The following is a 22,468-nucleotide window of genomic DNA, read 5'->3' on the forward strand; positions in this document are numbered from 1 at the left end:
TGGTAGAACACGTGACTCTCAATCTCAAGAGTAAGTTGTAAATAATAAAGCCCCATGTTGGGTGGAGAGATTACTTTAAAAATAAAATCTTGGGGGAAAAAAAGGCATGATCTTTTGTTTTTAAATTTTTTACCATAATAAATATGGTTCCAGTCTTGTCCTTTTATCTATCTGGCAAAGTACCAGATATAGAAAACCCTAAAGACTCAACTAAAAAACTGTTAGCTCTAGTCAATGAATTCAGTGAAGCTGCAAGAAAAAAATTAAATTCAGGGCGCCTGGGTGGCTCAGTCGTTAAGTGTCTGCCTTCGGCTTGGGTCATGATCCCAGGGTCCTGGGATCGAGTCCCGCATCGGGCTCCCTGCTCGGCAGGAAGCCTGCTTCTCCCTTTCCCACTCTCCCTGCTTGTGTTCCCTCTCACACTGTCTCTCTCTGTTAAAAAATAAATAAAATCTTGGGGCGCCAGGGTGGCTCAGTGGGTTAAGCGACTGCCTTCGGCTCAGGTCATGATCCTGGAGTCCCGGGATCGAGTCCTGCATCGGGCTCCGTGCTCAGCGAGGGGCCTGCTTCTCCCTCTAACCCTCCCCCCTCTCATGTACTCTTTCTCTCTCTCATTCTCACTCTCTCAAAATAAATAAATAAATCTTAAAAAAAAAAAGAATTTATAAAAAAATAAAAAATAAATAAAATCTTAAAAAAAATTTAAGTTCAAAAATCAGTAGTGTTGGGTGCCTGGGTGGCTCAGTTGGTTAAGCAACTGCCTTTGGCTCAGGTCGTGACCCTGGAGTCCCGGGATCGAGTCCCACATTGGGCTCCCTGCTCAGTGGGGAGTCTGCTTCTCCCCCTCGCCCTGCTCGTGTTCTCCCTCTCGCTCACTCTATTTCAAATAAATAAAAATCTTTAAAAAAAATCAGTAATTTTTCTATATACTAACAATGAGATTTTTATTTTTATTTTCAAAGATTTTTATTTATTTATTTGTCAGAGAGAGAGAGAGAGAGAGAGAGAGAGAGAGAGAGAGAGAGAGAGCACAAGCAGGGGTAGAAGCAGGCTCCCCGCTGAGCAAGGAGCCCAATGTGGGACTCAATCCCAGGACCCTGGGATCATGACCAGAGCCAAAGGCAGATGCTTAACCAACTGAGCCACCCCAGGCATCCCTAACAATGAGATTTTTAAAAATTATTTATTTATTTATTTAGAAATCACAAGCAGGGGAGGGGCAGAGGGAGAGAGAGAATCTCAAGCAGACTCTGTGCTGAGCATGGAGCCCAATGTGGGGCTCAATCTAATGACCCTGAGATCATGAACTAAGCCAAAATCAAGAGTTGGCCACTTAACCAAGTGAGCCACCCAGGTGTCCCCACTAACAATGAGATTTCTGAAAAGAAAGAAATCGATCCCATATACAATAGCATCAGAAAGAATAAAATACTCAGTAATAAATTAAGGAGGTGAAAGGTCTCTATACTGAAAACTGTAAGACACTGTTTTTTTTTTTTTTAAAGATTTTATTTATTTATTTGACAGAGAGAGACACAGCAAGAGAGGGAACACAAGCAGGGGGAGTGGGAGAGGGAGAAGCAGGCTTCCCACCAAGCAGGGAGCCAGATGTGGGGCTCAATCCCAGGACCCTGGGACCATGACCTGAGCCGAAAGCAGACGCTTAATGACTGAGCCACCGAGGCGCCCTTGAAAACTGTAAGACACTGTTGAAAGAAATTGAAGACAACACAAATATCTTGTGTTCAAGGAATAAATTAAGGAGGTGAATAATCTCTATACTGAAAACTAAGACTGTTGAAATAAATTGAAGACAGCACAAATATCCTGTGTTCAAGGAATAAATTAAGGAGGTGAAAGATCTCTATACTGAAAACTATAAGACACTGATGAAAGAAATTGAAGACAACACAAATATCCTGTGTTCAAGGGTTGGAAGAATTAATATTGTTAAAATGTCAATTCTACTAATAGCCATCTACAGATCCAATGCAATCTATATCAAGATTCCAATGTCACTTTTACAGAAGTAGAGAAAACACTACTAAAATTTTTTATGGAACCACAAGACCTCAAATAGCCAAAGAAATGTTGAGAAAGACAAAAGCAGGAGGTATCACAACTCCTGATTTCAAGCTATACTATAAAGATACATTATGATAATAAACAGTATGATAGGGGCACCTGGGTGGCTCAGTGTCTACGCCTTTGGCTCAGGTCATGATCCCAGAGTCCTGTGATTGAGCCTGCATCAGACTCCCTGCTCCACAGGAAGCCTGCTTCTCCCTCTCCCGCTCCCCCTGCTTGTGTTCCCTCTCTTGCTGTGTCTCTCTGTCAAATAAATAAAATATTTAAAATAAACAAACAAACAGTATGATAATGGCATAAAAACAAATAGACCAAGAGAACATAACTGAGAGCCCAGAAATAAACCCAAGCATATCCAGTCAACTAATATTTGGCAAGGGAGCCAAGAACACTCAATGGAGAAAAGACAGTCTCTTCAATAAATGATGCTGGGATAATTCGGTACTCATATGTAAAAGAATGAAACTGGACCCATATACCTTACACCACTCACAAAAATTAACTTGAAATGGATTAAAAACTTAAATGTTAAGGCCTGAAACCATGAAACTCCTAGAAGAAAACATAGGAACAAAGCTCTCGGACATGGGTCTCAGTAATGGATATGACACCTAAGGCACAAGTAACAAAATAAAAAATAAACAAGCGGGACTATCAAACTAAAAAGCTTTTCACTTTTCCATAAAGTGAAAAGACAAGCTATGAAATGGGAAAATATTTGCAAACTATAAATTTGATAAGGGGTTAATAACCAAAACATATGGAGAACTAATACAACTCAACAGCAAAAACAACCCAATTAAAAAATGGGCAAAAGACTTGGGAGATTTCTCTAAAGAAGATATACAAAAGGCTAATAGGTACATGAAAATATGCTCAACATCACTAGTCATTGGGGAAATGCAAATTAGAACCACAACAAGATTTCAGCTCACGCCTGTCAAAGTGGCTATCATCAAAAAGACAAATGCTGGGGTGCCTGGGTGGCACAGTCGGTTAAGCATCTGACTCGGGTTTTGGCTCAGGTCGTGATCTCGGGGTCGTGACACTGAGCCCCACATCAGGCACAGAGTCTGCTTAAGACTCTCTCTCCCTCTCCCTCTGCCCCTCCCCCCTCAAATAAATAAACAAATCTTAAAAAAAAAAAAGACAAATGCTGGTATGGATATAGAAGAAAAGGAAACCCTTGTGCGCTGGTGGGATTGTAAATTGGTACAGCCACTATGGAACACAGTATGGACAATTCTCAAAAAATTAAAAAGAGAACCACCATATGATGCAGCAATTCTACTTCTGGGTATATATCTAAAGGTAACAAAAACACTACCTCAGAAAGGTATCTGCATCCCCATGTTCATAGCAGCATTACATACAATAGACAAGACATGGAAACAAATTGAGTGTCCCTCACTGGACGAATGGATAAAGAAGTTGTGGTATATAGATGCAGTGGAATATTATTCAGCCATTAAAAAAACAAGGAAATGCTACCATTTGCAACAACATGGATAGCTCTCAAAGGCAATATGCTAAGTGAAATAAGCCAAAGACAAATACTATACAGTCTCACATGTGAAATCCAAACGCAAACCAAAACAAAAAACAAGAAAACAAATACAAACTCATAGAAAAAGAGATCATACTTATGGTTACCAGAAGTAATGGGTAGGGAAAGGGAGAACTGGAGGAAGATGGTCAAAAGGTACAAATTTCCAGTTATACAGCAATTAAGGGATGTAATGTACAACACGGTTACCACTGCTAACACTGCTGTGTGATACGCAGGAAAAAGTCATTAAAAGTGTAAATCCTAAGAATTCTTATCACAAGGAGAATTTTTTCCCCTTCATTAATTTCTTTCTTTTCTTTTTATTGTTTTATATAAGAAGTGGATGTTAGCTGAATACACTGCGATAGTCACTTCACAATTACATAAATCAAACCATCCTGCTGTATGTCTTAAACTTTTCAGTGATGTATGTTAATTACTTCTCAATAAAACTGGAAAAAAAAATCAGGTTTAAAAGTTTAAAACAACTTTACACTATGTTTCAACTCTTCCTGAACAGAGCTTGGTCTCTTTTGTAAAACACAAGACATGTGCCCACACATCCTTTATAATCCTTAAAAAAACAAGCCACCTCCTTAACACAGGGCAGGTTTTTCAAGTGTAAAACAATCTACAAAGCTAAACTGGGACAATAAAGGGCTGTCCCCCAAGTATTTTGTACTTTAGAAATACTCATAAAATCAAATTTCACTTTTGAAAGCAGTGGGGTGATTATTTCATTCACTACAGAAAAAATATTTGATAAGATTAAACAATTTGTGATTTAAAAAACTTTTAGCAAACAAGAAACTGAACGGAACTTCCTTAATTTGATAAAAATCACGGACCAGGGCGCCTGGGTGGCTCAGTTGGTTAAGCGGTTAAGCACCTGCCTTCGGCTCACGTCATGATCCGAGGGATCCAAGGGTCGTGGGATCAAGTCCTGCTTCTCCTTCTGCCGCTCCTCCCACTTGTTCTCTCCATCTCTCTCTCTCTGATAAATAAAATCTTAAAAAAAAAAATTATGGACCAAAAACCTTCAGTAAATACTACACTAAATGGAGAAACTTTAGAATCCTTTCTTTAAAATCAGAAACAAGATAAAGCTGCCTATTACCACTACTATTACTTAACGAAATACAAAAGGTCATGGCCAATACTTTAAGGAAAGAAAAAAGTTAAGATGTGAGAATCAGAAGGAAAGAGATAAAACTGTCTTTGCCTGTAGATGACATGATCTACCTACAAACCAACAGAATCAGAAATACCACTAGAACTCATGAGAGAGTTTGGTAAGGTCCAAGATCAACCTATAACATTTCTCTACACCTCTAGTAACCTGACAGAATACTTAACAAAAAAAAAATAACCATTCATAATATCAATACAAAATACAAAGCAGGTAGAAACTACCTTAATCAAGAATATATACAAGCTCTCTGGAGAAAGCTTTAAATTTTTAATGAAAGACATATAGAGGGGCGCCTGGGTGGCTCAGTTGGTTAAGCGGCTGCCTTCAGCTCAGGTCATGATCCCAGGGTCCTGGAATCGAGCCCCATGTCGGGCTCTTTGCTCAGCAGGGAGCCTGCTTCTCCCCTGCCTGCTGTTCCCTCTGCTTGTGCTTGCTCTCTGTCTGCTCTCTCTGGTTCTCTCTGTGTCAAATAAATAAATAAAATCTTGCTTTTGCCTCGTTGTATCCGAGAGAGCAAGATGGGTCACCAGCAGCTGTACTGGAGCCATCCGAGGAAATTTGTCCAGCGTTCTCATTCTTGCCGCGTCTGCTCAAACCGGCACGGTCTGATCCAGAAATACGGCCTCAATATATGCCGCCAGTGTTTCCGTCAGTACACGAAGGATATAGGCTTCATTAAGTTGGATTAAGTGAACTTCCTTGAATTGGTCATCCAAGATAACCTACCTTAACTGCAGATAACCAAGATATCTACTTTAATGTCAACTCATTGTATGTAAAAAAAATACTCCGATTAAAAATAAATAATAAAATCTTAAAAAAATAAATAAAAGACATAAAGATACTCAAATAAATGGAAATTCCATGCCCTTGAATAGATACTACAAATTCTATCCAAATTAATCTACAGGTTCAATGCAATCTCAATTAAAATTTCCAGTTAGCAGTTTCTGAATGAATTTTTTAAAAGTTTGTGTGTAATTTTAATTTTACTCTGAAGTTTACAAGGATGAATAATTGCCAGGTCAGCCCTGACAAAAGAGTTAAAAAAAAAAAAAAAGCTCAGAAACAAAAAGTGATCCAGGTTAGTTAACATAAGCATAACAAAACGTATTTCTATCACGTACCCTCTAATATCATTGCACTGAGAGACACACAACATCGTTTCTGGGCATTCTTGCCAAAAATATATAATCTTAATCTAATTGTGAGAAAACATCAGACAAACTTAAATTGAGAGACATTTCACAAAATATCTGACCAGTACTCATCAAAACTGTCAAGTGCAGGGGTACCTCAGTTGGTTAAGTGACGGACTGAGACTGAGCCCCACAGCAGGATCCATGCTCAGCAGGGAGTCTGCTTGGGATTCTCTCCCTCTTTCTCTGCTCCTTTCCCCACTGGTGTGTGCAAGCTCTCTGTCTCTCTCTCTTTAAAAACAAAAAAAATGTCAAGGGGCGCCTGGGTGGCTCTGTCGGTTAAACGTCTGCCTTCGGCTCAGATCATGATCCCATGATCCCTGCTCAGTGGGAGCCTGCTTCTCTCTCTCCCTCGGCTGCTCCCCTGCTTGTGCTCTCTTTCTCTCTCTCAAATAAATGAATAAAATCTTAAAAAAAAAACTGTCAAGAGCATAAAAGACAAAGACAGAGGAACCATTACAAATTGGAGAAGACCAAGGAGACACTAATGTGGGATCTCTGACTGGATCCTAGAAAAGAAAAAAGAACCCTGAAGAAAAACTGGTGAAAATTCAAGTAAGTTCTATAATCATCATCATTAAGAGTCTCAGACCAGTATGAATTTTCTGGCTTTCATAACTGAACCACGGTTATGTAGGTGTTAACATTAGGGGAAGCTGGGTGAAAGGCACACATGAACTCTGTACTACTTCGGCAATTTTTATTTAAGTCTAAAATTATTTCAAAATAAAAAGTTCAACAGAGAAGATATAGAAACAGATACACAGATTAAGATAGACTATGAAGCTACAGTCATTAAAAAGAAGAGAAAACCTAAAATGATAAAAATATTGGGGCGCCTGGGCGGCTCAGTTGTTGGGCGTCTGCCTTTGGCTCAGGTCGTGATCCTGGGGTCCTGGGATCAAGCCCTGCATCGGGCTCCCTGCTCAGCAGGAGGCCTGCTTCTCCCTCTTCCACTCCCCCTGCTTCTGTTCCTGCTCTGGCTAACACTCTCTCTCTCTGTCAAATAAATAAAAAAGAACAGAAAATCTGTGAGGTTTGGGCACAACAAACAGCCCTATGCACCAGAATACAAAGCTAAAAGATGTTTGTTAAGTATGTGGGAATGTAAGATATAATGAAAGGGGCCCTATAAACTGGTGGGGAAAGGATAGACTGCTGAGTAGACAGCAGTGGGAAAACCAGTTCACATATAAGCCTGTAAGAAAAATAAAACTAGATCCCTACCTGAGACCACTTGCAAAGGCAGGCTTCGTCTAGAGGGATTAAAAATCTACATGTGAAAGGTAAAACGATAAAAGGTTAACAAATGAAATAAAAGAGAATATCCTTGTGATTCGGGGATTTAAGTAAAACTTCAAATCAAAAGCACAAACACAAAGCAAAAATTTATGTTGGTTACACCAATATTAAGGATTTGTTCAATGAAGGGCAGTATAGAAAGATGACAGAAGGGGGGCCTGGGTGGCTCAGTGGGTTAAGCGGCTGCCTTTGGCTCAGGTCATGATCCCAAGGTCCTGGGATCAAGTCCCGCATCAGGCTCCTTGCTCAGCAGAGAGCCTGCTTCTCCCTCTCCCTCTGCCTGCCTGCCACTCCCCCGTCTTGTGCGCGCTCTCTCTCTCTATCTCGATCTCTCGCTCTCTGTCAAATAAATAAAAATAAATAAAATCTTGAAAAAGAAAAAAAAAAAAAGCACAAACACAAGGCAAAGGTTTATGTTGGTTACACCAAAATTAAGGATTTGTTCAATGAAGGGCATTATAGAAAGATGACAGAAGGGGCGCTCAGTGGGTTAAGAGTCTGTGTTCGGCTCAGGTCATGATCTCAGGGTCCTGGCATCAGGGCCCATGACAGGCTTCCCTGCTCAGTGGGGAGTGTGCTTCTCCCTTTCTCCCCTGCTCATGCTCACTCTCTCTCTCTCCCAAATAAATATTTTTTAAAAATAAAAAATAAATTAAATAAAACCTATATCGGAGTAACATCTAGAAAATCAAGGAATACCTAAGAATCAACAAGAAAAAGACAACAACCCAAAAGAAAAATGGACAGAGGAAAAAGAGCAATTACAGGACACTCCAAAAGCCAAGGAATATATAGAGCTAATAAAAATCATAGAGAAATACAAGTTAACAAGGAGATATTACATTACATCTAACAGACCTGCAAAAAATTAAAACTGGATAATGCTAAATAATGGCAGGAACCAGGGACACTCTGCACCACTGGTAAGAGTATGGTCTGATGGAACCATCCAGGAGGGCAACTTTGGGCCCTATCTATATTTTCTGTGACAGAGCAAGCCCACTCCTAGCTAATATTTACATGAAGTGCCAAACGTACACTCTGTAAGAGCACATGCACACATTACAACGTCCTAAACAAAGAACAGTCACTCTTGGAGGGAAATGGGAATTAAGAATAAAACAAGAAAGGGAGTGCACACCGACCAAAGATAATGTGACTTCTTTGCAGATGAATTTGTAAAAAAGTTTCTAAGAATATGCAGAACAGAAATGGGGAACTATTATTGTTCATATCCATAAATTCAGTGAAATTGGTTTCACTTTTAATAAAATACTATTATTGGTAAAACAGGTAAACTATCATAATAATGAAATAGACTGAAAAATAATTTACTCGTCTAATCCTCAGAAGGATTACAAGGCACAAATTGCGGCTAAAGAAAACTTTCACTCGGTAGCTTTTGACCAGTTAACTCTAGGCCAAGCAACTACTAAGTGCCAGGCACTACAAAGTGATGAAATAAAGTATGGTACCAAACCTTTCAGGCACTCCTAACCTAGCTGAAGAGCTAACCTGAGGCACAGTAACTAAAACAAGGGGCAATCCCTGCCCCATTGAGAAAAATCAGAGAGTAGGTATTCTAAGTGCCATCGAGTACACAGAATATGAGCTATATATTTAATTTTCAATTTTCTAATAGAAACATTAAAAGAACATAGCAACTGGTTAAACTTTTTTTTATTTAACCCCAACAAATTCCCAAATATTTTGACACATAATATAAAAAGATTAAGACTGTACATTCCTTTTTTCATACTGTCTTTGAAATTTCATATATATTTTATACTTACAGAACATCCTAATTCAGACTAGCCCCATTTCAAGTGCTTGTAGCCGCACGTGGCTGGTAGCTACTGTGTAGGAGAATGCAGTGCTTAGCACTCAGATCAAATGTGATCACATTTGAGTGAGATGCAAGAAAAACAGGTATCCTAAAGGTGAAGGAATAGTCTTTGAAAGATAAATAGTAGAGTTCTAATGGAAGACAAAGGCTATTTCAAGCCAGGAACTAGCACAAGGAAAAGCTAAGAAAACTTGGGGGATGGGAAACTATCCCCCCTAACCTGCGTGTCTAACCACTTTCATCTCTCACAACTCTCTCATAGATGGCACTGACACTGGAGGGGAAGAAAATAAAAGGCTCTAGGTTCCCTGACATCATGATGGCTGGCAATTTATCTTTATGCTCCTGACTAGGCTGTCCTTTCTGCCTTGCTCCCCTTTCTATCCCCAACCCTTAGCTTAGTTAATTTCTACACTGAAGTACTAGACTGTGAGGTCCCTCTACAGTCTCAGAACACAGGACCTGGTAACCAGCAGGTGTGAGATCTCTAGGTAAAGAGGCAAGCAGAATTGTCAGGCTGGGTATTAACGGTTATACAGTTGAACAGTTAGAAATAACAAAGCTAGGGGCGCCTGGGTGGCTCAGTTGGTTGGGCGGCTGCCTTCGGCTCAGGTCATGATCCCAGGGTCCTGGGATTGAGCCCCACATGGGGCTCCGTGCCCAGCGGGGAGCCTCCTTCTCCCTCTCCCTCTGCCTGCCTCTCTGCCTGCTTGTGCTCTCTCTGTCAAATAAATAAATAAAATCTTTAAAAAAAAAAAGTAACAAAGCTAGAAAGGTGTATCAAGAACTCTGAAGACTAAATCAAAGACTTTAGATTACCCAGTTTTTTTAGAACACTACAAAAACTATCTTAAGAGGGAATTAACACCTATACAATGCCCATGATGTGGTGTGGATTGGACCAAGCATGTTATCAGTGTTATTTTCTTCAATCACAACAACCCTGAGTAGATGGTGTTATTTCCTTGTGATAAAAATAAAAAAGCACATGTAAATGTACAACATGGTGACTTTAGATAATAATACTGTATTGTATATTTGAAAACTGCTAAGAGAGTAGATCTTAAAATTCTCATCACAAGAAAAAAATTTTAATTATGCATGGTGATGGATGTTAATCATTAACTATACTTATTGTGGTGGTCATTTCACAATCAATACAAATACTGAATCATTATGTTGTACACCTGAAACTAATAAACTAGTGTTTTCTATGTCAATTACATCTCAATATAAAAAAAGTGAAATAAAATATTTTTGAGGCACAGATAAGTGAATTAACTTGATCATGATTTAGTTATATTTGAAGGCTAGTTTCAATTCCAAGTATGTAATTCCAAATCCAACTTCTTGTATGCATTGTCATTGTTTTTTTTTTTTTGCTCCACATCTTGTCTACCCTACCTCAGACATGTCTTCATAATCACTCTTTCAACCAGTCTTACACTCCCATCTTTCTTTCCACTTGCAAGCCCAGACACTATCCATCGAGTCTCTCTTTAAGAAAGCTGTCCTAGGGGCGCCTGGGTGGCTCAGTTTGGTTAAGTGTCAGCCGAAGCTCAGGTCATGATCCCAGGGTCCTGGGATCGAGCCCCACATCGGGCTCCCTGCTCGGCGGGAAGCCTGCTTCTCCCTCTCCCACTCCCGCTGCTTGTGTTCCCTCTCTCGCTGTCTCTCTCTCTCTCTGTGTCAAATAAATAGATAGATAGATAAATAAATAAATAAATAAATAAATAAATAAATAAATAAATAAAATGAAAGCAAGCAAGCCAGCAAGGCAGCAAGCTGCCTTAGGTTTTAAAAAGGGAGAGAGGAGATGCTCTCAGTGGAATAACTTCAGAGGGCAGAGGCTGAGGGACACAGGGACAGAGATGAGAAGACCAGTAAAAAGACCATCATTAACGACGGCTAACATTTATCTGTTACTATGAATGAGGCACTGTTTCAAATGCTTTACCCATACTGTCTCATTTAATCACTAATTCAACCAATATTTTGTTGATCACCTGTAATAAATGGCAAGCATGTTCTAGGTATTTGTTATGTCAGTAAATAAAATATTCCTGTCCCTGTGGGGCTTTCCATATACTAGAGGAAACCTACAAAACACAATCTACGTAAGAAATATGTAAATAATATGGTATGTAGGAAGTAACACCTGCAATGGAGAAAAGAAAAAACTAGATCAGGGTTGGGGAGACTGGTAGAGCCAGAGGTGATTAAACCACTGAGGTGATATGTGTAAAGAGGAGGTGAGAAAAATCAGCCATGAGGATATCTGGAAGAAAGGTGTTCAAAGAGAAGGGCAACGCCAAGGCCCTCAGGTTGGAGTGTTCCTGGTGTGTACCCAGAACAGCAAGAAGACTCCTGGGTCTATGGATGTAGTGGGTACAGAGAGGTAGGAGATGAGGGCAAAGAGGGAAGGGAGGCCAGAGCACAGAAGGCCTTATCCTTGTAACAGCCCTGCGAGGTCTCACTATTACCAATCACATTTTATAGATGAGGTAACTGGGGCACAAAGAAGTTAAATAACTTGTCTAAGGTCACACAATAAAATACTAGATCAGATTACAAACCCGAAGAGTTACTATTACAGTGATTTGAAAACATGAACCCGATGTCTTTGACACAGTTCCCATTACAACGTAAGGTCCATGTCCCTTCTGTTGAATCTGGGTGGTTGTGACAGATTTAACCAAGAGAAAATGAAAAAAGTGATACTATGTGCCTTCTGAGGCTAGGTAATAAGACAGGCAGTTTCTGTCTTTTCTGAAATGATGAACAACCTCAGAAGTCTGATCACATTGAGGCCTCCATGTTGGAGGAGCCCTTATAGACTCTCTTGCCAAGAGTCCCAGCTGAGCCCAGCCTTCTGCCAAGGTGCCAGATACGTGAGTAAAGAAGCCATCTAGAACGTGGATCTCCCTGCCCAGCTGTTCAACCCCCCCTAGCCTTTTGAGATCCTCCAAACTGAAGTCCCACATAGAACAACAAAGATAAGCCATCCTTGTCTGAATTCCTTACACACAACCTGTGAGCATAATAAAATGGCTGTTGTTTTACAATACTATGTTGTGGAGTTCCACAGTTGTTCCACAGCAATAATAAGAACCACTATACAATAAGCACAAAATAAATATTAAGAACCTGAACGGGGGCGCCTTGGTGGCTCAGTCAGTTAAGCATCTGCCTTCGGCTCAGGTCATGATCTCAGGGCCCTGGGATCAAGCCCTGCTCCGGGCTCCCTGCTCTGCAGGGAGTCTGCTTGTCCGTCTACCCCCACCACACACAGCCTCGCCCCGTGCTCATGCTCTTATTCTCTCTTAAATAAATACATAAAATGTTAAAAAAAAAAAAAAGAACCTGAACTAAGTTATTAGAAATGAAAAAAAACAAAACAAAACACCTGGAATACATTACCATGGTATGTGGAAGGTTCTTTATCATTAAATATCTTTAACGTCTAGATGGCAACATTCTTTTGAGAGAAGAAAGGAAGATCCTTTAGTCCATTCCACTAATAGAGCTAATACATGCCTATGGGTACCAAGGAGGGACTAGGAATAGGCAAGGGCTAGCAAGGGAGGAAAGAAAAGGAAAAATGGAGAGAGTATATGAACAGAATGCCATTGAAAACACCTCAAATGCCTTCAAAAACGAAAGTTGATTGCCCTGGGTTAAATTATTCTTCTGGATAAACAATGGCAATTCTCAGAGCAGAAGGCTGAGTTAGGGAATGGTTCTAGGTAGACTCCTCTCCAGGATTCTCATGCTAGAATCTGCTATTGTAGTCAATGAAGTCATAAAGGTATTTACTGCATAAAGAATGGGGTTATCTAAAGTTCTAGAATAAAAACCTTTGGGCTTAGCTTATTCAAATTTTATACTAAATTGTACCAATACACATTTTCATGTAAAATGTCCATAATACAAACTCCCCAATAGTGAACATCCACCCAAATGCAACTGCCTAACTAACTGTTAGCAACAAATACAAACAAAACACCTCCTGCTCTGCTCAAGTTTCAACTCTGAACACCAAGATTCCGTGTAACCCACTTACACAATGCCTTATCTAGTCTACGTAAGATTACATAAGACTAACCACGGCTGAACAGCTCAGGTGGTTAGAATGCAGTGCTGAAAAACTTTACCTTGAAGAAAAAGTTAAGACTCAAAAAAAAAAAAAAAAATCCTTGTTTCCAGTGCCAACTTCCGCCCGCCCAATTACTGTACAAGCAGGTGCATACGGATTAGCACAAACTCCTTATTACCACTTGCAGACCAACTCCAAGCACATTCTTTTTTTTTAAGATTTTATTTACTTATTTGACAGAGAGATTCACAGTGAGAGAGGGAACACAAGCAGGGGGAGTGGGAGAGGGAGAAGCAGGCTTCCCGCCGAGCAGGGAGCCCGATGTGTGGCTCAATCCCAGGACCCTGGGATCATGACCTGAGCTGAAGGCAGACGCTCAACGACTGAGCCACCCAGAGGCCCCCAAGCACATACTTTAAATTCTTGTATAAGACAACATTAAAGCTGGGATATTCCCAGGGAAGAAATCTGTTCTCTCCTTCAGGTTTAATTTGAAAGTTTAAAGTGAAGGGGAGATGGGGTGCCTGGCTAGCTCAGCCGCAGAGAATGCAACTCTTGATCCCAGAGTAGTGAGTTCAAGCCCCACACTGGGGGCAGAGTTTACTTAAAAAAAAAAGAAAGAAAGAAAGAAAAAAATGTATCGGGGTCCCTGGGTGGCTCAGTCAGTTGAGTGTCCGACTCTTGGTTTGGGTTCGGGTCACGATCTCAGGGTCGTGGGACTGAGCTCTGCACCGGGCTTCACAAACAGCACAGAGCCTGCTTGTCCCTCTCCCTCTGCTCCTCTCCCCATTTGCACACACGATCTCAAATAAATAATAAAATCTTTTTAAAAATATTTAATATGTAAAAATAAAACAAAATGGAAGTGAGACAACAGTTTTCTTTTTTTTTTCCTCCTCCCAGCCCCCTCCACATGGCCACCGGCCCCCAAATACACTGAGACAAGGGTGTTCTGCTTTAGTCCTCCCAGTGGTGATCAGAAAGGGCTGCATTCCCTGACTTACTTCCAGGTTGAAAAGAAATTCCAGGGATAAAATCTGGCCATATCTTACTTAGAATCCAGAACAACCCTCTTTGAAATTAAAGATAACAGATTAACCTTAATTGACATTAAACTATGTATGAATCTCTTAGAAGCAGTTACAATGTAAATCATGTACTACATGATCAAAGTGACCTATATTCTACTCATTGCAAATTTCCACTTTCACCTAATTTACATACTGAACAACAACAAAATAGCCCTCAAACTGAAGTCTATAAGATCTTTTTTTAAAAATATTTTTTAAATTTTTTTTCTTGTTATGTTAATCACCATACATTACATCATTAGTTTTTGATGCAGTGTTCCATGATTCATTGTTTGTGCATAACACCCAGTGCTCCACGCAGAATGTGCCCTCTTTAATACCCATCACCAGGCTGACCCATCCCCCCTCTAGAACCCTCAGTTTGTTTTTCAGAGTCCATCGTCTCTCATGGTTCGTCTCCCCCTCCGACTTACTCCCCTTCATTCTTCCCCTGAAGTCTGTAAGATCTTTTCTCAAAACGCTTTGACATAAAAAATATTTACTCTCAGAGATCAACTTCTGGGATGGAATCCCTTGGTGGGCTCCTTGCTCAGCAGGGAGTCTGCTTCTCCCTCTGTCTGCCACTCCCTCTGCTTGTGCGTTGGCGCTCTCTGACAGATAAATAAAATCTTTAAAAAAAAAAAAAAGGAGATCAACTTTTTAAAAAAGGCTCAGACAGCTTTATTCAATAGATAGCTGTGCTAGGAAGTGGAAAGGCAGATTAAAAGCAATCATACTATATATTTTATAAAGATTTTATTTATTTATTTGACAGAGAGAGAGAGATAGCGAGAGAGGGCACACAAGCAGAGGGGGAGTGGGAGAGGGAGAAGCAGGTCTCCCGCTGAGGGGAGAGCCCGATGCGGGGCTCGATCCCAGGACGCTGGGATCATGACCTGAGCCCAAGGCAGATATTTAAGCCACTGAGCCACCCAGGCGCCCCATACTACATATTTTAAATGAAATACTATATAAAGTACTTAGTACTGTTGCCTGATATACAGTAAGTGATCAACAAATAGTAACTATTTTTATACTCCATAACCACACTTTCTTACAAAGAACCAACTTTAAAAACTCATGGAACTTGAAAATCTTATTTAATCTATCAGAAATCTCTCTTCTCTAGTCACAATACAATCTAAAGGAATGTAGTTTAGTTAGCAAGCTTTCACTGAATACAAATGCAGTGATTAAAACGTGGTTTCTGGACCTGCCACATTAACATCACCTAGGGACTTGTTAGAAATGCTAACTGTAGAATCAAGGTCTGGGGGTAGGGCCCAACAATCAGAGCTTTAATAAACCCTTCAGGTGATACTGATGCTTGCTCCAGTTTGAGAGTTTATTAGACTAGTTTCACAGAGTTCAGGGTGCTTTGTTCTGCAGGGATTGAGAAGTCCTAAAGAGCAGGTGCAATATGGTTCCTAGGTATATCCTCTGTGGCATCTAGCACAGTGTCATACACAAAGTACGCACTCAAACTTGAATAGGTTAATAATAGTCTCATATAACCTATAGCTGACTAAACAAGACCACCACAGAGATAAGAAATTCTGATGGCTTGTCCACATTAATAAGTAAGCACATGCTGCACACAAACCAGGAGCTGTTAAATAATTGTCAAAGCCCCGGGGCCTCTGGTACTTTGTCAAATAATCCAGGCTTACAAAGTGTGATATGTTTTATAATTTAAGTGAAAACTGCATTTCTAATTTTACCAGTGTCCAAACAGGATTTGACCATGGCTCTATACAAGTCAACTGCAGAACATAAACTAAAACATAAACTTTTTTGTTGCCTTCAAAATGCATCTAATTTCACATATTAGTTAACTGTAACATATGGACCCAAGAGATTCCAGTTTGAACAAAGTGTTGAAAAGGCAGATAAGTGTTGCACCTACGTCAGCTCAGTCTGTTAAGCGTCTGCCTTCAGCTCAGGTCATGATCCCAGGGTCCTGGGATCTGATCCCCTTGTCAGGCTCCCTGCTCAGTGAGAGCCTGCTTAGCCCTCTTCTCCCTCTGCCTCTCTCCCTGCGTGTGCTCTCTCTCAAATAAATAAAATCTTTTTTTTTTTAATTAAAAAAATTAAAATGTAGACAACTGAAGAAATTTGAAGGCTGACTGGATATCTGATATTAAGAAATTATGATAAAGGAAGGATTACAATTTTTATAAAAATTTAGAGATGAAATGATATGATGTACTGAATTTGTTTCTTGGGGAGAAACCAAATGAAATAAGACTGGCCACTGAGCTGTTGAGTACATGGAGGGCTATCTATGTAACAGGGCTTCTCAATTCTGGCACTCTTGACATTTTTGGCCAGATTATTTTATTTTGTTGCTGGGGGAGGAAGGAGTGCTGTTCTGTGTATTGTAAAATGTTTAGCAGCATTCCTAGTCAGTAAACTCTCTGGAGTTGTGACAATCAAAAATGTCTCTAGACATCATCAAATGTCCACTGGGGGGCAAAATCGTTCCTGGTTGAGAACCACGGATAAAAACCTACTAAATTCTCCCTACTTGTTTGAAATTTTCCATAACAAAATATTTAAGTCTTATTTTACTTACACACTGTGTTTTGGTACAACTACATCTCTCTAGTTGAATAATTAGTACATAAGCTTTTGTTTTGGGATTATTTATTTGAGAGAGAAAGCACGAGCAAGGGGGAGGGGCAGAGGAAGAAGCAGACTCCCCGCTGAGCAGGAAGCCCAACGTGGGACTGGGACTCCATCCCAGGACCCTGGGATCATGCCCTGAGCCAAAGACAGACATTTAACCGACTGAGTCACCCAAGCACCCCAGTACATAAGCTTCTGAGGAACAGCTTGGTACACAAAAAAAGCAGAGGGGACTGAACCAGAGATCTGGAGCCTAGTAGAGGCGCTGCTACTAAACAGTTTTGTCACAAGCAGCTCCTGTCACTTCTTGAGCCTCAGTATCCCCATGAGGTCAGATTTTTGATTAGTCCTTTTGAGTTTTAAAATGATTTGATAACAGTGTTATCTTTTATTTAAAACGATTTTTATTTATTTATTTATTTGAGAGAGAGTGTGTGGAGGTGGGCTGGAGGAGCAGAGGAGGAGGGAGAGGGAGGAGGGGAAAGAATCTCAAGCAGACTCCCCGCTGAGTGCAGAGCCCAACATAGGGCTCGATCTCATGACCTGAGCCAAAATCAACAGTCGGACACTCATCCAGGCGCCCCAAACAGTATTATCTTGTATATACCCATCAGCTAAAGGTGTACATTCACATCAGTAAATGAAACAAAAGAAAACAGAGTAGTGTACTAGGATGAAGACAATATACTTGTTGCAAATTACCTGCCTCTTATTATTCTTGATCTATAAGCAACATTCCTATCACAGGTATACCCAATTTAAATAAGATTCCCAGGAGGGGCATCTGGGTGGCCCAGTCTGTCAAGCGTCTGACTCTTGATCTCAGGGTCATGAGTTCAAGTCCCACACTGGGCTCCACATTGAGCGTGGTGCCTAATCAATCAATCAATCAATAAGATTCCCAGGATAAGCAAAATGGAAAAGTCTTTTTACAAAATGGAAAGGCAAATCTTCTAGTCATAACTGCCAAAACGTCCATCAATGGTGGATGGATTAAAAACTGTTCTACATTAACTGGATAATGTATGGAAGAGCTGAATCACTGTACTGTACACCTGAAACTAATATAACACTGTATGCTAACTAACTGGAATTAAAACTTTAAAAAAAATTGTACATCCAAACAATGAACTACCACTCAGAAATAAAAAGGAATCAATTACTGATACACACACAAACATGAATACAGATTCCATTTATATGACATTCTAGAAAAGATAAAACTATAGAGATAGATCAGAGGTTGCCAAGGGCTGGGGAAACAGAGAGGGGACTGACTGTAAAGGGCCACAAGGTAAGCACTTTTCTGGGCAATGAAAATATTCTATATCCTGACTGAGATGGTGGTTACATAACTATACATTTGTCACAACTCATCAAGCCTACACTTAAAAAGAGTAAATGTTCGGGGCACCTGGGTGGCTCAGTCGTTAAGCATCTGCCTTCGGCTCAGGTCATGATCCCAGGGTCCTGGGATCGAGCCCCACATGGGGCTCCCTGCTCTGTGGGAAGCCTGCTTCTCCCTCTCCCACTCCCCCTGCTTGTGTTCCCTCTCTCACTGTGTCTCTCTCTGTCAAATAAATAAATAAAATCTTTAAAAAAAAAAAAAAAGAGTAAATGTTCTATCTCAATAAACCTGACTTTAACAAAAGAGCTGCTCCAGAAACTGAGAGCTCCCATTCATTCTTGTATCCTCACCAAGCAGTTCGGTAATGGCAGGTAAATAACTTGGCATATGCCAGACTTGTAACACTGACACAAGGACACCACACCGTCAGAGACACACAACTACTCCCAGAACGTTCTAATACAAAATTTAAAAATGGAAAAGGGCATGGTGAATTAATGCAATGATGTGCTGCAAACCTCTGATTTTTTTTTTTTATTTACTCATTCGAGACACAGAGATAGAGAGAGAGAGAGAGAATATGAGCAGGAGGAGAAGCAGAGGGAAGGGGAGAAGCAGGCCCCCCGCCGAACAGGGAGCCCGACACCGGCCCGATCCCAGGACCCTGGGATCATGACCTGAGCCGAAGGCAGACGTTCAACCATCTGAGCCACCCAGGCGCCCCCAAACCTCTGATTTTAACATTGTCAAAAATTCAAATTTAAATACATTCCACAAGAATAAAAGCACACTCCATATCCTACATTGTTTTTATTTTTTTAATTTATTTATTTGAGAGAGAGAGAGAGAGAGAGAAGAGTGATGGAGAAAGAACACAGTGGGGTGGAGGGGCAGAAGGAGAGGGAGAAGCAGGCTCCCCACCGAGCAGGGAGCCCGATGCGGGGCTCGATCCCAGGACTCTGGGATCATGACCTGGGCAAAAGGCAGGCGCTTAACCAACTGAGCCACCCAGGCACCACTCCTACGTTGTTTTTAAAGAATAAAGTTAGTAGTTTCTAACAACACACAAAAAGATTAAAACATCATTCAACAAATTCATCAGAGATCAAAGTAAAAAGACTCATTTAGTGTAAATCCTTCATTATTACAAATCTGTTTTTGGCTTCAGTTCATTTAGAAAGTATGGAGCTCCCGCTCTTGGGTCAATGTAAGATTTTGCTTCTCTGGGTGAAAGTCGATCAAAGCTAATCAACTCAGTTTTTTGCTTACTCCACTCTACAGCGTAGCCAAGGAATAGGAAAGTGGTCAAGTCAGAAATAGGTTCTTCCAAGGGTCCATAAGAAAATGAATTCCCTGACTCACCTAGTCTATGATTCCCTATTATTCCCTCTTTCTGGACCTTTCTAATTCATCTCAGGTAAAGGAACATATGCCACTGTACTACTCACTCACCAGATTAAAGAGCATTAAATACTATACATTAATACACTACAGGAATGCTTTAGACCGAAGTTTACATAAACAGATTAAATCCCCTGTTATCCAGCCAACAAGTGGCATTTTGAAGATTAAAATGAAGGCGTTTGGGGGCGCCTGGGTGGCTCAGTTGGTTAAGCGACTGCCTTCGGCTCAGGTCATGATCCTGGGGTCCCGGGATCGAGTCCCGCGTCGGGCTCCCTGCTCAGCGGGGAGTCTGCTTCTCCCTCTGGCCCTCTTCCCTCTCATGCTCTCTGTCTCTCATTCTCTCTCAAATAAATAAAAGATCTTTAAAAAAAAAAAAAAAAGAAGGCATTTGATACCACGAGGCCACAAAGTTTCAGGACGTTGTTGAAAGCATGGAAACAGGCAGAGCAAGAAAGCTTTTCCTAAGTGATGGCATTTTCTTGCCAGGAATTACCTCATAACACATATAATGAAAGGCCAGTGAAGTTTCTTCACAAGCTATTTACTAGATGTTTTACAGAAGATAATTCCCAGCCAGACTGGAACAGTTCTGAACCCGGTGCTAGAGAGGAGTTCAGAAAGCACCTGGACAGAGTCAACATCTGTCCAAAGGAATGTCCACTACAAGTTGTCGTTCCCTAAAAATGATGTTCCTGGCCTTTTTAAAAGGTCTACACGAACAAAATCAAAGGTTCCTTTTATAGAATCATAGGATGTGAGTGCCAGCAGGGACCTAAGGCTCGTTTAAGCCAAAAGCTGTTTTTAGGAAGGAGGTAAAAACTAAGTCCGGAGCGGGCGTCCCTGAGCCAGGCAGTGAGGAGCAGGGCAGCTTTACCATAACACCTTCCTTTCAGAAAATGCTTACCTTCAAAACAGACTTGTATGGAAAGAAAGCTACTCCTTAACGCAGTCTGTACTCTCTCCAAAACCTTCTCTTCTGAATAGCTTTGCAGTTCCTTCCAAGGGGCCCTCAAAGATTCCTCAGTGACCACCCCGTTGTAGTGACTGTCACTCAACTTAGTTCCAGACAATTCCAAAAAACCGGGCATAAAGGACATGCCCCGCGACCCAATCAACGACTCTTCATCAGCACCACGAACCCGCTTTCAACCTGACAGCTCTCAGCTGCGTGCCCCAATCTAACAGGAGGGTTTCCTTAAAATAAGCACTGCACAGCGCGGAGAGCCGAAACTCCCTCGGGCAGCCCACGGCGCGGCACCCCGCGGTCTCAGGACACCCCCTGGTCGGCCGCCACGCACAGGCTTTACCAGCCAACAGGACGGCGGCGTCCAGGCCCCCGCGCGGCCCCAGCCCGCACGCCGGCCGCGCCAGGGCTGCCGCCTCCAGGACACGGGCCGGGCCAGCGGCCCCGCCGTGCCTGCCGCCTGCCCACGACCGCCAGCGCGCTCCGGGCTGGGGACCCCCGGCAGCACGCGCTGCCGTCGCGCTCCGGCAGGCAGCGGGGGCCACCCGGCCCGCGCAGAGCCCGAGAACGCCCCGGTCACTTACGTTCTCAGTGTCTCTTTCATTCACCGTTGGCAGCGGGGTCCTAGTGGACATCTTACTTCACTTCACTTCCGCACAATGCGAGGCTGAAACAAAACGGCACGGCCTTGGGGGGCCGGCGACCGCGTCCTCGCGTGCCCTGCGGTTCCGGAGCGGCGCCGCGGAGGGCGGCTCCCCTCCCCCACGGCCGTCTAGATCCCGGGCCGGGCCCGGGCCGTCCCGCGGCGGGTCCCGGGGCTCATGCTCCCCCGGCCCCGGCGGCCGCGCCGAGGAGCCCCGCGGGCGGCGGTGGCGGGGCCGGGCCGGCGGCGGCGGCGGCAGCGGCGGGCTGCTAGTCGGCCCGCCGGCGTCCCCGCGCCTCAGGGCGCCCCGCGGGCCCGAACCCCTCCGCCTCCTCGTCCGCCCTCGCCCGTCGCACCGCGGATTTCAGCGCCGGGGCCTCCACACGGCGCCGCCGGCTGCCCCTGAAGAGGAGGACGAGGAGGATGTGGACAAGGCGGAGTGTAAGACAGGCCGCCGCGGGCTGCGGGCGCAGACCATGGAGGGGGCTGCGGAAGCGGTGCCTGCGCCCGGCTGCTCTGCTTCCTCCGGTTCGCTTGCCTCCTCAGCCTCCACTGCTGGCCGCCGCCGCTCCCGGTACCTCGGAGCCTCACGGACCCAAGATGGCCGCCCCTCGGCTTCCTCTGCTGCCTCCGGATGCCGGAAGTGACGGCACCGCCGCCTCCCGGAGCTCGGCCAATCAGCGCGACCCGAGGAAGCCTGCCCGGCTGCTGTTGCTAGGGGCGACTTGGTCCTGTCCCGAGTGGACGAGGCGGCGCTCTGGGCGCGGAAAGGGTGGCCGGGCGCGGCGCGCGCTGCCGGCGCCCCCGAGAGAGTCGGCACATGGCCCTGGGCGATGGCTTGAGTGCGACTGCTGGGCTGGCGTTTTACAGTGTTAGTGGAGCGCCTACTGTGTGCGGGGGTTGAGTGGGACCGCGAGGCACGGAATCGAGCCGCGGCAGCAGTTATAGGGCAGGGGCTGCGGGGAGGAGCCGGGCTTCTGGGAGTCGAGGATTCACCCTTCCTACCTCCAGCTCTGGGTAGCCGCGGGCTGGGCTGGGCACCCCCGAGGAGCTCGCGGTCAGGAGCGGGATGGACCCGGACTCGGCTTAATGCCATCCGGAAGGAAGACTGCTATACTGGGGCTTGGAGAGGGAGCGAG

General features: G+C 43.0%; 1 protein-coding gene and 1 pseudogene across 5 annotated transcripts in view; one reads left to right on the forward strand and one right to left on the reverse strand.

The window, feature by feature from the left end:
- The window catches only part of MARK3 (microtubule affinity regulating kinase 3), a 112,637-nt gene extending 91,122 nt beyond the window's left edge, over positions 1-21,515 (reverse strand). For 2 of the 5 annotated variants that reach the window (XM_028100101.2, XM_028100085.2), the window contains exon 1: positions 21,271-21,511. In XM_028100101.2, coding sequence (XP_027955902.1) covers positions 21,271-21,321 — 51 coding nt within the window. In that variant the 5' untranslated portion in view covers positions 21,322-21,511. Of the gene's footprint in view, positions 1-21,270 lie in introns of all 5 variants that reach the window. The other 3 variants (XM_028100119.2, XM_088024430.1, XM_028100093.2) reach the window with 3 other exon arrangements.
- Positions 5,342-5,597, forward strand: LOC114206403 (small ribosomal subunit protein uS14 pseudogene; annotated as a pseudogene).
- Positions 21,516-22,468: the final 953 nt, after the last annotated feature.

This window comes from Eumetopias jubatus, unplaced genomic scaffold (assembly GCF_037043125.1).
Source record: "Eumetopias jubatus isolate StellerSeaLion01/CBP00866 unplaced genomic scaffold, mEumJub1_p1.0 scaffold_7, whole genome shotgun sequence".
In the NCBI taxonomy this organism is placed as follows: domain Eukaryota; kingdom Metazoa; phylum Chordata; class Mammalia; order Carnivora; family Otariidae; genus Eumetopias; species Eumetopias jubatus.